This window comes from Tasmannia lanceolata, unplaced genomic scaffold, assembly GCF_043159265.1.
Source record: "Tasmannia lanceolata isolate RefF3 unplaced genomic scaffold, GAP_Taslan_0.1 ptg000005l, whole genome shotgun sequence".
Taxonomy (NCBI): domain Eukaryota; kingdom Viridiplantae; phylum Streptophyta; class Magnoliopsida; order Canellales; family Winteraceae; genus Tasmannia; species Tasmannia lanceolata.
The window spans coordinates 8,399,305-8,415,855 of NW_027518682.1; the positions used below are offsets into that span (position 1 = coordinate 8,399,305).

The 16,551-nt window shown below is 38.7% G+C and overlaps 1 protein-coding gene across 1 annotated transcript; it reads left to right on the plus strand.

Annotated features, from left to right (window-relative positions):
- Positions 1-673: 673 nt before the first annotated feature.
- HOP2 (stress-inducible protein) lies at positions 674-13,088 on the plus strand. The gene is made up of 7 exons (XM_077379361.1): positions 674-1,731; positions 6,260-6,548; positions 10,595-10,680; positions 11,828-12,051; positions 12,134-12,200; positions 12,286-12,345; positions 12,804-13,088. The coding sequence occupies exons 1-7, from the start codon at positions 847-849 to the stop codon at positions 12,915-12,917; spliced, it is 1,725 nt and encodes a 574-aa protein (XP_077235476.1). The 5' UTR covers positions 674-846; the 3' UTR covers positions 12,918-13,088.
- Positions 13,089-16,551: the final 3,463 nt, after the last annotated feature.

The following is a 16,551-nucleotide window of genomic DNA, read 5'->3' on the forward strand; positions in this document are numbered from 1 at the left end:
CCTCCCAATGCCATCTACTTTTTTCTCGTTGAAATCGCATCGCCCAAAGGTGGGTAATGGCTTGTTGATCTCTACTCACTTCACATTAGATACAAATGGGTGTCGGAGTATCATTAACCCCTCCCTTTTTATTGTAGGGGATTTGCTAAGATAGAAAGGCTTTTACAAGTTCCAATTGGTGGATCTTTTCATGGGCCACCTTGCATTCAAGATCACACCAACATTCTCCTAATCGACCACACAGATATTTTAAGTTTCACATAACCATAACACCCTCAAGTGACTGATAGTGTCTGCTTTACCATGACACCTTTTCAAAAGATTAGCCATTGGATCATTTGTTTGACCTAATAGAATATACTATGGTTATACTCAACTTTCGACATGAATACGATTCTGAGCCCATTCTTTTCATAACAAACAATGTTAACACACATTGGACCTCTTACTTAAATTTGTTGTTCGTGAAAAATAGACCCACAGTGAAATTGTCACAAATTTTTTTGCAACCACAAGGCCTTTATTAAATGTTTTTTCTTCATATTTATTTCCCTGTGTTTTTCAGAAGGGTGTTTTTGCAAATAAAGCAAAGTAGAGGACTTCTTTTGCAAAACATCCTAAATTGAGAGCGAGAGAGAGGCATCGCTGAATGCCGATAACCTAGTAACCTACAACCCCTGGAAGTTTCCAGAAATACATTGGCTGCTAGAACTCTCTGGCGATATCTTTCTTTTAAGCCGGTCCTTCAAAACCACTCTCTCTCTCTCTCTCTCTCTGTGCTCCGTAGTTTAGAAAGTATACCATACTCAGAAACTCTCCTGCTTCATACCGAATCATTGTTCCCAAATGGCTGAGGAGGCAAAAGCCAAAGGAAACGCGGCCTTCTCCGCCGGCCGATTCGAAGAAGCCGCCGGATTCTTCTCGGACGCCATCGATCTCTCCCCTACCAACCATGTCCTCTACTCCAACCGATCCGCTGCCTACGCCTCCCTCCTCCGCTACTCTGAAGCCCTAACCGACGCACAAAAAACCGTCGACCTAAAACCCGACTGGTCCAAGGGTTACAGCCGCCTCGGTGCGGCCCACGTAGGCCTCGGCAACCTCGAAGACGCTATAGCCGCATACAAAAAAGGACTCGAGTTCGACCCCAACAACGAAGCCCTAAAAACCGGACTCTTAGATGCTCAGTCCGCGGCCCGATCTAGATCTGGGCCGGCCTCCTCTCCGTTTGGGAATATATTCCAGGGGCCTGATGTGTGGGCGAAACTGACCGCAGATCCGACGACTAGGGCTTATTTACAACAGCCGGATTTTTTGAGGATGTTGCAAGACGTGCAGAGAAACCCTAACAATATAAATATGTATTTGATGGATCAGAGGATGATGCAGGTGTTAGGGGTTTTGCTTAATATAAAGGCGAGGACGGGGACGGGGGAGGAGATGGAGAGGGAGGTGCCGATGTCGGAGGTGGTGCCGCCGGAGTCGAAGAAGAGGCCGGAGCCGGAGCCTGTGAAGGAGGCTGAGCGGGAGCCTATGGAGATTCCGGACGAGGAGAAGGAGATGAGGCAGAGAAAGGCAGAGGCACAGAAAGAGAAGGAAGCTGGGAATGCGGCGTATAAGAAGAAAGAGTTTGAGACTGCGATTCAGCATTATAGCAAGGCAATTGAGTTGGACGATGCGGATATCTCGTTCCTCACTAACAGGGCTGCAGTTTATATGGAGATGGGAAAGGTATGATCTTCTTCATCTTTTATGCTCTTTTAGGATAAATTGATTGAAAATGTTTCTCTTGTTACATTATTTTCTCTGACCTTAGTGAATTTCATGTAGTTTGTATGTTCTTTTTGAATCCATTAAGTTACAATTTGAATGTTTGGTGATACGTTTCAACAACCTCTTTAGGTTCTTAATTTTGGTAATAAGTAGCTTCTTGCTGAAATTTGCTATTTTTCTCCTGCATTTGTTAGAAAGCTGAGAAAAAAATATGGAATGAGGCATCGTTATAGTAGTAAACCACTTCATTTGTCTAGTCAAAGGGGACAAAATGTAGATCTTGTAATGCTTTTAAGAGGCGCAATACACTTATTCTACATATTTGAAATCGAAGATATTGTGAGTTGTAGGATGCTTATTGCTTGAGTAAGTTGTAATAGCAATGCTGTGAATTTGATAAAAGGTGCAGGAAAGATTGCAAAACTGAAGCAATCAATGTTCACTGATTACATCAGTGTCTTTTTTCCCCTGCTACATGATAAACCATTTTTATAATACTACACTCAAGAACTTAATATGAATCATTTAGGTATCAAGCAAAACGTTATTGTTTAGAAGTTGGGTTATTGTTTTAGAAGTTGGGCAGGAAGACATGATTTCTTAAACCAAGCTAGATATGATGGAAGTACTTATTCAATGATCATTATTGCTGTACTTACCATAGTTTCAAAACCCCCTCTGTGTCATCATGGACTCCCCTGAGTCCACTCCCTTTTACCTTGGCCGTGTTCTTGTCCGAGTCCGCTTTTTGCCTTATAAAGTCAATCAAAACTACTTTGACTCTCCCGAGTTATTACCGTGTCAACTGAGTACTCTACCATGTCATGTTGAGTTGACTGGGATTTGCTCTGGTCACGTTTTGACCCGCATCACGGTTTTAAGGGAACTCATTTACTCGAGAAAATTATCATGCTGCTGTTTAATTTCGTTCAGCTATGTGATGCAGTTCAGCAGGTAATAAAATGATTTTCCAACAAGTAAATGAGTAATAGGCAGAGGGAGAAATAACAAAGAATAAGGTAAGGTGCTTAGCTGTATGATTTTCCTACAAGTAAGTGAGTAATAGGCAGAGGGAGATATAAGTAAGAATAAGATAAGGTGCTAGCTGTTTGCACTCAGAGGATACATCACAGAACCCCCCCAAGCACAAATGTGTGCGAGAGAGAACCCTTTTAATACCAAATAGACTCGAAGGTAAACTCCCATTCTAAGTGAAGCTCAATCCTTAAATTGAAACAAATTATAGCTGAGACCAAAGTAAATAGAAACTCCAAAAACGATCAAATTTCATTATTAAAGAAAAAATTAACCTCATACTAGACTCTTCTAAAATTGAACATCATAGAAAAGAAAAATTCATGATTCATCTTAGGTACATCTTAGGTGCTTTTATATTCATTTTTATTTTATTGTGCTTCTTTATGTTATAAGTTTGTAATATTGTATCGTGATAATAGGGTTTGAGCCTCTAGCTCAATTGGTCAAGGCATTGTTCTTCAATCTTCAGGTTGGAGGTTCAATCCCAACTTACCAACCGAAAAAAAAATAAAATTGTATTGAGATAGTTATGGGGTTGCTATGTGTCGTTTTCTCTTTTAAAGAGAGTTCCCCTGTAGCTGTCCTACCAAAACCACCAATTGTCATATGTTATTCTCCCTTTTAAAAAGAGTCTTTAGTTATGTCCTACCAAAACCACCCAATGCCATTTGCTATTCTCTCTTTTAATGAGAGAGACAAAGGTAGTTATGTAACCACCCCATTCTAAAAAAAAGTTATGCAACTACCGGAATCTCTCATCTCTTAAAAGAGAAAGTTGTGTACGTTTTTTAAAGAATGATAGAATTAATGTTAGTTTATGCAATAACTTGTAGTTGAAGGTGTGAAGCCTTCTCAGGTGTGATGTCTTGTCTCTTGGGGTGAAGTCTAAAACATATTATAGTGATATCCACTATATTTATCTTTTGTGGTTCTTAAGCTATATATTTCCTATAATCTTCCTTTTTATTGAATCTGCGTTTCTTTTTTTTTTAATGGTAAAAAATTGCATAAGAAAAAGGACGGAGATGGTCAAAAGCTACAAACTTAAGATAAGAACGTTAATTCCTTTTGCAAAAACGTTAATTCCTTATTCAATATTCAAAAGTCCCTTACATTGCTTTCATAAGATGTATTTATAAGAAAAGAAATCCTAGAAGATAACCTAAGACCTAAGTAACTAATCTCAACCATTTGTCTAATCCAAAGCAAACTAAATAAAGTTAAAAATTTACCTAAAATAGTAATTTCGTAATATAAAACTTCCTAAAAATACTCATAACTTGCTCAAATCACATCCAAATCATGTGATCTTGGGCCCATTAGATAGGTAATTGAAAAACCTTTATATTAATACCAAAAAACACCAAACATATGAGATTTGATGCCTAAAAAGTAGGCTACGAATAAAATGACGAAAATAGAAAAAAAAACAACTAAAAGAAAAACATCAACATAGAGTGGACGCCCACTACGCATGTCATGTGGCACAACACATGTGGTATATGTAGCATGTGTGAACGTCCATTTCTCATGCAAAAATCAGTCCTTCTCCATCCCACGATTCTTTCTTCGCTTGTAAACTTTGAGTCCTCCTCCTTCGTTGATGTCCACATCATAGTTTATGAGACTTTGATGTACTAATCATGTTGTAATAGTAATGGATTTGTTTGCACTCATATATGTGTTGAGAGAGGGGAAGGTGGGCCTTTGGTTTGGGTACTAGGTTACAGGAGAAGCCCTATAAATAATGAGACATGATTGGGAGACATGTTAGGAGATGCCATATACATCGCTCTCTTTCTACCTCTTCAACATATATTATTATTATTATTATTATTATTTTGAAAATGTCCTTTTCGACATATACTGACTTTTAAAATTTCATTATTTGCATATGTTTCCATACATTTTCGTGATTTTACATGATTTCCATCAAAATTTCTACCGAAACCAAAATGTTTCCATTTCCTTGCTGACCGAAACTGAAAATGAAAACCTTGGCTCCTCAACACACTTTTTTCCAATTAAGCTTTCTCCTACTCTCCTTTCTCTTTCTATTTCTTTCTCCCTTGACATCCATTTCCTTTCTTTTCCTCTCTTTTATTTCTTTAACCCTTCCCCTCAATTCGTTTACACTCTTTTTCCAACCTTTCCCATCACACCACCTTACCTGGATCGCCTTTATTGTCATCCCCTTTTCCACCTTTGGGTATTGATATGAGCCTTTTCTTTATATTTATTTTTTGATATGTTATTTATGCTACATATGTTTGTGGTCTGAATTTTCTTTCCTAGTTATTTTGATTTTCTTTCATGGATATAATGTATGGGACATAAAGGAGCGGTCAACGAGTGGAGAGGTTGACAAGCTAGCTAGAGAGGGTGTCTTTAGGGATGGTATTGAACTTTTTGATTTTCTTCCTCCCTAGTCGTTTTGTTTTCTGTAATTTTTTATGGATCTTGTTCCTTTCTTTATTTTGTTTTCTCTGGGACCTCCTTGGTCTCGCTTTCAATGAATTTTCACTTGCCATTCAAAAAATAAAAAAATAAAAATGTATGGAACATTGCTTTGATAGATTATATTCTCATTGATGTCTGAACTCAATAGCTGTGAATTTTCTATGAATTCTCTATCTATGAAAGATTCCCAACATTGTTTACTGACCTATCGAATTAGTAACCCATTTAATGCTTCAAAATTTCCATGATCTGACTTGCAAACACTAGGTTTGCATCAAATTGGTATCAGGACTCTGATTTTAGATCCTAATATACTTCTTTCAATTTAAGCCCTCTAGGTGTTTATTAAAAGTACTGAGCGTGTCTCCCTTAGCCATATCCCTTAAGAGTTCATTTAGCGCCCTCAAAATATTCTGTAAAGTTCTCGAGAGTTTCTTGTCTGTCAGGGGATCTTTTGTTTGGTTAGCTCGGGCCATTGTTGACAGACCCACTCTAGAGTTGTCTAACCTCTACCCCCCTTTTTTATTCGCTTTGTACTTTTCTTTCTTTGTCTTGTATTTGACGATGGTCTTTGGGTTTTGTTCTCTCTCTCTCTCTTGATAGGTAAGCTGGGATCGAACTTGTCACCTCAAGGTTGAGATACAAAGCCTCAACCAATGAGCTACAGTCCCAACTCCTCCTTTGGCTTTGTTCTTATTTATAAATCATTGCCATTAGAAAATAAATAAATATGTGGTGTCTCTTAGTTGTTTTTGTACGGACAATGTGACATTATGTACTTGGCTGTATGCTAGCAGTTATTTAGTGAATTATTTTATCGTCATCTTAGGTTCATCCACCTCCCATTTGTTTTATGTTGTTATTCATCCTTTTTTCTTTCAAATGTATCTCTACGAGCAGTTACTTGTTGTTATAGGCACTGTGTATCTGTATATTTTTGCATGCATTTTTTGTGTGACTAATAGTAGTTGTGGTCGCTTATTTTCAGTATGAGGACTGTATCAAGGATTGTGACAAAGCCGTGGAGAGGGGGAGAGAGCTTCGTTCGGACTTTAAGATGATTGCAAGGGCATTGACAAGGAAGGGAACTGCTCTTGCAAAGCTTGCAAAATGCTCCAAGGACTATGAACCAGCAATTGAGGCTTTCCAGAAGGCCCTAACTGAGCATCGCAACCCCGAGACTCTGAAGAAACTTAATGATGCAGAAAAAGCAAAGAAAGAACTAGAACAACAAGAGTATTTTGATCCAAAAATAGCAGATGAGGAGCGTGAGAAAGGTACACTGTTCTTCCTTCAGACTGAATTGTTTGCACTCATGTTTGGCTTTAGTACATCAATCGTGCTTTTATTTGTTGGTGCTATATTTTTAGTTTAACTGTCTTTTTCTTTTTTCACTCGATAGTTTCAGATCATATATCTGTCATCAGTGGTTATTCATTTGTTTTCGGTGCACTTCCCTTGTAAGTATTATGTTTGATTGCATGTAGGCTCTGTTCACTCGCATTCCCGGGAGACCAAATCCAGGGAAAACACCCCCTTTTTTCCCGAGAAAGCTAAAATTCGCATGTTCACTTGTCTTCACGGGATTTTGAAGGAGCCTAGGTGGAAAATGTCACATCTGACATGGAAATTGGGGAAAATGATGTGGAAATGAGTCTTTTCTCACAAGTGTGAGATTCCTTTTCCCTTTATTTTGGTTGGATTTGCTTTCCTAGGAAAACTAGTGAAAAAAGTTGGGCAAGCAGTTTCTCGGGAAACCTTTTCCTGCACAGTTCCTGCGCAAGTGAACAGGCGCGGGAAACCTTTTCTTTCACAGTTTCCCTGGATTTCTTTTACTAATGCCACGTCAGATTCCCGGGAAACCTTTTCTTTTCCTTGCCCGGGAAAACAAGTGAACAGAGCTGTAGTGTTTTGGATGTATTTTACTATTTTATTGCATTTCGATTTGATTGGGTTTGGGTGGTTATCTTTCTTGCCTCTTTATCTCGCTGATCCAAGGGCAAGTCCTTGTTTCACCATCTTGTCTCTCAGTCTATTTTTTTTGTCCGGTTTCCCCTCTCACACTGACTAATGATAATTTGTTAAACTCTCATTTTCAAAATAAAAATAAAAATAATTTGTTAATCTCCGTCAACCTATTTCTATAAATTGGATTGGTATGGTTGCTCATTCAGACAGATACTTACTTTTGAGTGTACGTCAATCAATCCCGCTTCTCGTCATTTTGACACCAATGCCGTTGACTAAGCATAAAACATCAGTACTTCTTTTCTTTGAGATTTTAACCCCTGTTCATTAAAATTTGGGTTAATCTGATGATTCAGTCCAACTGATTCTCTGTAGCAGTTTCTACGTTAGTATGTGATCACTCATGTTGTTTTTTGTTTCTGTTCTACTTATCCTTTCCTGTAGACATGAAATCTGGGCACAATTGCCTCAATTGATATTTTAATAGTGGGCAAATACTGTAAATGCCTAAGCTTTGATTTATTGATTACAGTTATTTGAAAGGGTAAGGTGCAGAATCATGAGCGATCTAGTGTTGCTCCTGTACTTGCTTTTTGAGTAACATCTATTAGTTTCTAGCTGATCACACTGGTAAATTCTCCTTTACTTCTAGAGATACACTTTTGGAATATCCTTTGTTGAAAAGGACGAGTCGGAGGATTTAAAGATCAAGAAAATTTTGCGTAGAAAAGGAAAGGAATTCTTAGTACAAAAGGAAAGGAATTCTTAGTACAAGTGGTTACTGGTTATAGAAAGAGTAATAAAAACAAGGATGATCTTGTTTGGTACTTTTTTCTCTCAATCCGGCACCTCTAAGCATTTGTTGGGGAAGGAATAGGATCTTGAGGAAGGTCCTAGACTGAAGATCCAATTAGCTTGCAAATGTGTTCTTTCTATATGAATGTACAGCTACGAAATGATTAAAAAGTAAAAAATATTCACAAGTTCTTGGATATTCATGATTTTTCTTTGTATTCCAAATTTCCAACACTTGGAATGTATTCATTAAATCATATAACCGTTAGAATGTGGAGTTCAAACCTCTTTGCCCTCAAAAGGGCCCAAGGGATTGCATTCTCTTGACATTTGTGGGTGCCACTGTCTGCTACAGAACAGAAGTTAAGAATTTCAGTTATCCTCACATCAAGCCCATTTATTGTTGTACAACAGTATATTTTGGCTAGAGGACCAGATTTTCCTTTCATGGACAAACCCCTCATGAGTAGAGTGTTCTTTCTCTTACCACAAGCTTTGGCCTGTCAATGTGGAAACTCCTGTTATTCACATTGTATTTCATGTTCATTTTGTCGTTTGAACTCTCTCTTTTCTTTTTGGGTTCACAGAGAGATTATAATCTCCACATTGAGCCAAGATACCTTTTGAATTGTGGCTTGAGACTGATATTACACGAGCTTTTCACTCTTCATACAGAAAGCTGCATGTGGGTTTCTATCCACCAACCATTGACGGTGAGAGGGTTTCTCTGCTTATGGGCATGCACCCTTGGCACCCATGTGCCATGTGAATTTCAATACGAAGAAATGGAGTTAAAAAGCTCTATGGAAGAGTGTAATCAAATCAACTCTCTGTGCAAGTTCACTCTACATTAAAATGACTGTTTAAAGCAGTCTATGCTCGCACTGTGTGGTGTCCCCTAGGCCTCCTCTTGGGATCAAATCTCCCTAAAACATGATAGAGGGGATACCCCTCTTGGATTCGGTCTTTTCTCAACATAACCAAGCAGCCACATTGCAGGTTGAGGGTTAAGCCATCCATATTTGTGGAAAACAACCACACTGAGATGGCATTTTTCATATTTCTGTTTTAACAAACAGTCATGTAAAACCTCTCTTGGGATTAAATCCAACTTCAAATTGTTTTTTGAAATCATCCCTCTCTGTTATACCCAGTTTAGTAGTAGGACCATTGCTTTCACCATTGCCTAACAAGAGCATCTATACCCCTGAGGTCAGGGGATCCAGCTCTCCTTCTCATTTGAGCTGTTCAAAACTGATGGGTGTCAACTAAAACTGAGTTTGATGCTTCTACCTTGGGAAACCTGGGCCCAACAGAGGTGGGAGGTCTTACAAGAGATTCAAGTGAAGCAGAAGTGCGCACAATATTTCACGGGATCCGACAAGTGGGAAGGCGAGATGTTGATTGCCAAATTTTGGAAGGTGATTCTGTGAATGCGATTAGATGGTTTATCAAACAGGTATGATCCTGTGGAGGCCTGCTGAAGCAATTAGTGAGTTGTTGGATCGTGTTGAGGGGGGACACCAAGTGACGTTCCAGCATGTTTGGCTGTTGGCAAATGGTGATGCAGATCTGTTGGTCCGTTCTGGGGTGGAGAGGACCAATATTGAGCTGTTTGACTGGCTTTCTCCATGACGGAGTTTTTATTTCTCGGGTCTCCCCTTTTCTTTCTTGTTTTAATATTCCTGTCTTTTCTTTAAAAAAAAAAAAAAAAAACTTCTGGATGTCAACTCCAAAAGGGAGCCAACCAAACTAAAGCTAATGAGAGAAGTGTCCTCCTCTGTTGCTTCTGTTGCTTTAAAGCAACTGAAGGACTTCAGTATCCTCATGAAGTCCAATAAGTTATTTGAAAAAACCTGAACTTGTTAGTACAAAGGGAAAAATACCCAATCAGTGGGGTATTTATCCACTGTCATTTTTTTGCGGATAAATACCCACGGTCAGATGACTGTGTTAAGTCATTTACTTCAAATTCTAGTGAGGCTCAAAATCTGTGTGGGAGCTGAACTCCCTATTCTCGGTAGTAGCCCATAACATTCTCAACCTATTTGGAAGCTGATTGGTGCCTTTCACGAAGACAACGAGTGGTTCAATCTGCTTGTCAATTTTCAAAACCACACAAAAGTTTCCCAAGTTTTTGCATAATTTGATTAATTTCTTCACTGAAGATTTTCTCAATGTGTAGTTTTGTTAAAATGGTGCATTTTGGCTGCTTGGTCTTCAAGGAATTACGTCTTGTTTCTCTTGCACCAGTTTTAGGGAAATGATATCTACACTGCCTTGTTTTAATAACAGCGATCTTCTCTTTATTTAGTGCGTCTGCAATTCACAACTTTTTGGGAATTGTAACTATCCTTTAATAGCGAATTAGAGAAGAGTATATAAAGAGGGGCATGGCCTTATTAAAGCAAGTGACTGCGATTATAATTTCCTTGTTACTTATTTTTATTTACTAGACCTCCATCATGGGTCAACTTTGTCATAGTTTGCCCGTGGTTTATATTTTGCTTTGGCGCTTGGAAGTACAAATTGCCTTATTTAACTTACTGTAATTGTACAGGCAATGAGATGTTCAAACAACAAAAATATCCAGAAGCTGTGAAACATTACACAGAAGCCCTGAGGAGGAACCCAGAAGATCCAAAGGTAACAATCTACTCTTACCTATTTGTTTGTTTAACGCACAGACACATTATTAATCTGTAGAACTTGACTCCCATTATTTTGGCACTGGAACAACTTGTGCATTTACATGTTCCATGTTGAGAATCACATGCCCCCTTTTTATTATAGCAAAACTTGAATGAAAGCGGCCGTGGGAGTGGAATGTTAAGTCATCTTCTTTCAGAAGTTGATCAGATAATCCTATGGAACTACTAATGATTTTCAAGTTACTCTTTCTGTTAATAAACGTCAGACCAGCCCTCCTTTGCAGCAGTACACCAATTCCATATCTTGTTTTTATCTTCTATTGCCCTATTTCCAAGGCTCTTGTTACCCCATAAGGAAGGAGAGATTGAGGAGGATGTTAACCATAGAATAAGAGCAGGTTGGTTGAAGTGGAAGCTTGCCTCAAGAGTTCTGTGCGACCGTAAAATCCTTACCAAGTTGAAGGGAAAGTTTTATAAGATAGCTGTGAGGCCACCCATGCTGTACGGCTCAGAATGTTGGGCCACCAAGAAGCAGCATGTGCATGCTTAGATGGATGTGCGGCCACACAAGGTTAGATGTAATTAAAAATGAAGACATTCGTAAAAAGGTGGGGGTGGCACCAATTGAGGAGAAGATGAGAGAGCACCGCTTAACATGGTTTGGACATATCCAACGTAGGCCTTTGGATGCTCCGGTGAGAAAAGGCGATTCGTGCCAAATTGATGGAGTAGAAGAGGTAGGGGCAGACTGAAAACAACTTGGGTAGAAACAATGAGGAAAGATTTGATAGCTAGCAACATAGCATAGAACATGACCTTGGATAGGATAGAATGGAAGAAAATGATCCACGTTGAAGAACCCAACTAGAGCCGGGATTAGAGCCGGGTAGATTCCTTTCCCCTTCTTTAGGAAATTTTTCTAAAGGATTCATTTAGCCGACCCCAACTAGTTTGGGACAAAGGCTTTGTTATGTTGAGTTGTGTTGTTCCCCCATATTCCAAGGCAAGCATAGCATCATTTATTTTGTGTTAAAGAGCAACCCACACCCCAATATCCTATTTTATCAGTCCATCTTGATTTGTTTTCTTTGATAATAGCTTATGTACATTGTTGGAATGCTGGACCAATTGTTGCCTTTCAGGTATACAGTAACAGGGCGGCATGCTACACAAAGCTGGGTGCCCTGCCTGAGGGATTGAAGGATGCTGAGAAATGCATAGAACTCGATCCAACCTTTTCGAAAGGATATACGAGGAAAGGTGCGGTCCAGTTCTTTATGAAGGAATATGACAAAGCACTGGAGACATATCAGGAGGGGCTAAAACACGACCCAAACAACCAGGAATTGTTGGATGGGGTGCGAAGGTATTGATGCAAAGCTACTCGTGAGTGGCTGTCTCATTCATTATGCTAAGAGAATTAACTCTTCTTTTCAATCGCATTGCAGATGTGTCGAACAAATTAATAAAGCCAACCGTGGTGATATTAGCCCCGAGGATTTGAAGGAGAGACAGGTCAGTTGATTTTGTTTTTTCCGGCTTGTCTTCATTCTTATGTATACTTAACCATTCTTGGTGCTGACTCACTATTACTTTGCAGGCAAAAGGAATGCAGGATCCAGAAATCCAGAATATTCTTTCTGATCCCATCATGAGACAGGTATGCATTAAGAATCTTGGTATCAGCTGCTTTATACACAATGTCATCAAATTTCCATTGTTGGGATTGATGGGATCTCATATTCGATATGCATGGCGAAGGCGTATTCGGTATCATGTTAGGCCTTGTTTGTATTGGATTTTTAGAACCGATTGTCGATTATTAGAAGATTAAATGCAGATTTGTGTCCAATAATCAGTTTTGGACTCGCAATCGGTTCTCATAATTGCAGTTTGTACCTAGTTTGAAGTCTAAAATTGCATATAAATTGCTGCCAGTTTCTACATAACGAAGCGCTTCACATTGTATATGCACTCCCCATTAAAAAAAAAAAAAAACAAGTGTGTATATATGCACTTGTTCACACGCATGTGTTGTATTGAGTCGTTTCATTTGGCTCTTCATAGAGTTGACTAAATATGCAATCATGGGTTGAATGATGCGGTGGCGTTGTACAGGTGTTGGTTGATTTCCAAGAGAACCCAAAGTCAGCACAGGATCATCTTAAGAATCCTCAGGTGATGCACAAGATTCAGAAGCTGGTCAGCGCAGGGATAGTCCAGATCAAATGAAGAACAAACATACCAACTATTTGTGATTTTGCTACCCACACCCCCAGTGAATGTTTTGGTTGGACTGAATGAACTTATTTTGGAAATTTTGCTGTAATCTTAAACCTTACTTTCCTTGTCTTGATTTGTGGGGAATCTTCTGCCAATTAATTGAACTTTTTTGTTTCTTTACTCTCCCGTCCCCTCTCATATGGGTGTGTGGAAGGTGAGTTGGGTGTTAGTGTAAATCTCTTCTCTAGCTGCATCTTTGATAGGGGTCTCTGGATGCAACCAAAGTTGGTCCTTGTTTGCAAATAATCTCATTGCTTTATTTGCAAATGTGATGTTTGGCCTCTTTGGATGCCCGCTTGAAGAGTGGGTCTAGTAAATATTTGCAAATGCAATGGCTGGCCGCAAGAGGAGAGGGTTTGGGCCTCTGGGTACCATGGTACGTGCTTTTTTTCTTTTTTGCCATTTTGCAACATTTTATACTTTCCGTCACCTTTTGTTGTTTTTCCAAGCAAAAGGAGAGATAAGGTCAGTAACTGTCCTGCTTACCAACTATTTGATGAAATGCCTAAGTCGATATTGATTTCTCTTACTTTTTTTGTCCGTTTATCTTGTAAATTTTAGAGCTAATCAACTTTGAGAGTACTAGCTGGAACAATATCAGACTCTTCATTCTGTCTGATTTTTGTTCTTGTAAACGTGGAAGTGATGGATGATTATTATGGTTCTTTTACACTTATATGTGTTAGTGTAATAAGAGCAAGTTTTCATTATAACAATATTAATGCTAAGATGGTGTCCAAAGCGACATGTAAAAATTAATAACAATAAGCAAATAACTATATTTAAACGTTAAAACAATGGGATTTGCTAGGGACCATCACAGAATGCTTTTCTCAGATTTGGCTGTTGCATGAGAGAGCTGCCACATAGGTTCAGATGAATTAAATTAAATGAATATAAGCCAAAATCTGAGCCTATGTGGCTGCTCTCTCATGCGGCAGCCGGTAGGAGAAATGCCTTGTGCGATGGTCGCTAGCAAATCCCTAAAACAATATGCATATATAAGATTATAGTGGCATCCAAGGATTCAGGTACACATTACCTTCCAATTCGTGAGAAATTACGTCAATCTCACGCATGACAGTTTTCATTCGGATGAAAAGCAGAATATGAAAAACTAGTACGGAGGTGGTTCTAGTCACCGTTGATGTAAACTACTCCTTGTTTGCATCTTTACGTCATTGACTCACAATAGGGGCACTTTAACAAGCAAAATGTACGTGTTGTTGAGTTCGTTCCTGGATCGACCCTGAAACGGAAAAGTAGTAAACTCATCCAAATCTGATAGGTATACGTTACTGTGTATGAAAGGAGTTGCAAGGTAGTTATTGTAGGGATTTGCATTTTAGGTCTTGTGGGTATGTGGTTTAGAGTTATGGGTGTTAGTTTTTATTATGTGTCATGTTAGTGGTAAGCGGGTTGATGGTGTGGCATTCTCATTGTACTTGTATTTAAGTTTATGTATTTCAATGAAAAGAGAAGAGAAGGGAAGAGAAATTTTACAGCACAAAGGAAATTTTGTTCTTGGAGGGTCATGGTTACTCTCGATTTGAACCACTAGGAGGTCCGGTTGCCTCGAATCAACCTCACTCCCCCTCTTTTTCTATTTTCCATTTGTTTATTTCCGTTACATCCAATTAGGCACGTAACAAAATCTCATACCAATGACTTGCGATCCTAACAACTTATTTGGGAATTGCTAGGCAATTTCGCGGAAAGCCATTTAGTGCTCACTTTTGCAGGAGAGAACAACCATCTCACATGAATTGAATGAATAAGACAAAATCTGCAAAAAAGTGACCGAGTGGCTCCTCTCTTGCAAATGTGGGCCGTGAAATGTCTTTTCCTGAAATCGTCTAAAAAAAACCCCTAGACTAAATGGGATTTGCTAAGGCAATTTGAGTGAAGCCCTTTCGCGGTTCACTTTTGCCGGAGAGAACAGCCACCTCACATTGTTGCTGTACATGTGTCGCTAACTTGTATGGATATGCCACAGTTTAAGAACCAGTGATCAAATTATCTTACCTATCTACTCAATGTCCTGCAAATGAATGAATGGTAAAAGGATTATGGTGAACAAGCAGAATTAAGGGGAATCAAACAGATAGGATCACTTGAGAACGGCACAAGTGATCAACGGCCTCGAGCTTACCAATTTAAAAAATAGTTTGTATTCTTGATTACCGTGTGCTAATTTTGAAATAGTGGTAATCGTCAGAAAAAAAGAGGAGACGAAGGAAGACAGTGCAAGAGAGGGGCCGTTTATCACTCAAGCCCCCCCAAATCCAAACATAACAAACTCATCCAAGTGTGCAAATCATGAAAATATCCCTACATCTTCCTCCTCCTGAAGGGTTAGTCTTGTTGACGAAAATACCCCGCTCTTTAGGGATATTGCTCACTTGAGATCATAATAGTAAAACTCGAAACTTGTCTGAGTTGACTCGCTCGCCAGTAGCAACTTGTCAATCATGAAAAGTTGTAAAACCCGCTAGACGATTCAAACCTTATAGTTAGTGTAAAATGAACCTATATAGCTACTATGGTTTGTTTCTGATAAAATCTGAGATTTTCTATTATTCTTGGATACACTACAATAATATCAATACAATAATATCAAGGTGTGCTTATAAAGAGCACTTACATGATAAACATAGAAATAAATTAAGATAACTATGGAAGGAGATATGTGTAGAATATTCTAACCTCTACTAGCCAACTTGCCTAGTATAATAAGATGATCCAACGGTGTGATCTCGACACGTACAATCCACCAATGAGATCTCACATATTCTAACATATGAGATCTCACATATTCTAACAGTTTCTTTTATGGATTAAATGTGAAAACTATAGGTCTATGAACAAAATCTGTAAACATTAATAAATAGACAAAAAGTTAAGACGTAAGAGAGTTACTTAAGGCGAGTGGAGCGAAGGGGTTCGATGGTAAATTTTAATCTTCTTGCTAATTAAGGAAAATGTCCTCAAGTTCTTATCGAGTCAGAGTTTGCTTGCTCAGGTTGACTCGGCTGACCTACTTTCCAGTCTAGTTGAGTTTTGGTGTTCATGGCTTGAAAAGAAATGAATGCCCCCATACATTTTTGTTCAGTCTTTTCATTACCACTATTTACCTTTAATGAATGGCTAGCAATAAGGGTGAAGGAAAGCGATGGGCAAAATGGTCATCTTACAAATTATGAGACTGCATGGGTTAGTCATCTAATTACTCCCCAAACTGGTATTAGTTTTCTAACTTTTCACTATGAAAGCAGACTCACTCAAGCGCATTTTAGTAATTAACTCAAACCAGAAGAAGAGAGATCACTGATTCCTTTTGTTATAGTGTGATCACCGTTGGATCATCTTGATAGTAGATTAGGCAAGTGTGCTAGAAAAGATAAGTAGGAATAAGTAGGATAGACTAACTCTACTTACCTTAGCTAGCGCACTTGCCTAATCTACTACCAAGATGATCCAACAGTGATAATGCTAACACCTTTTGCTATAAATACATAGCGTTTTGGTCTCTACTTCACCACCTTCAAATCATACTTAGTTGCTCCAAACAATAACCCAAGCG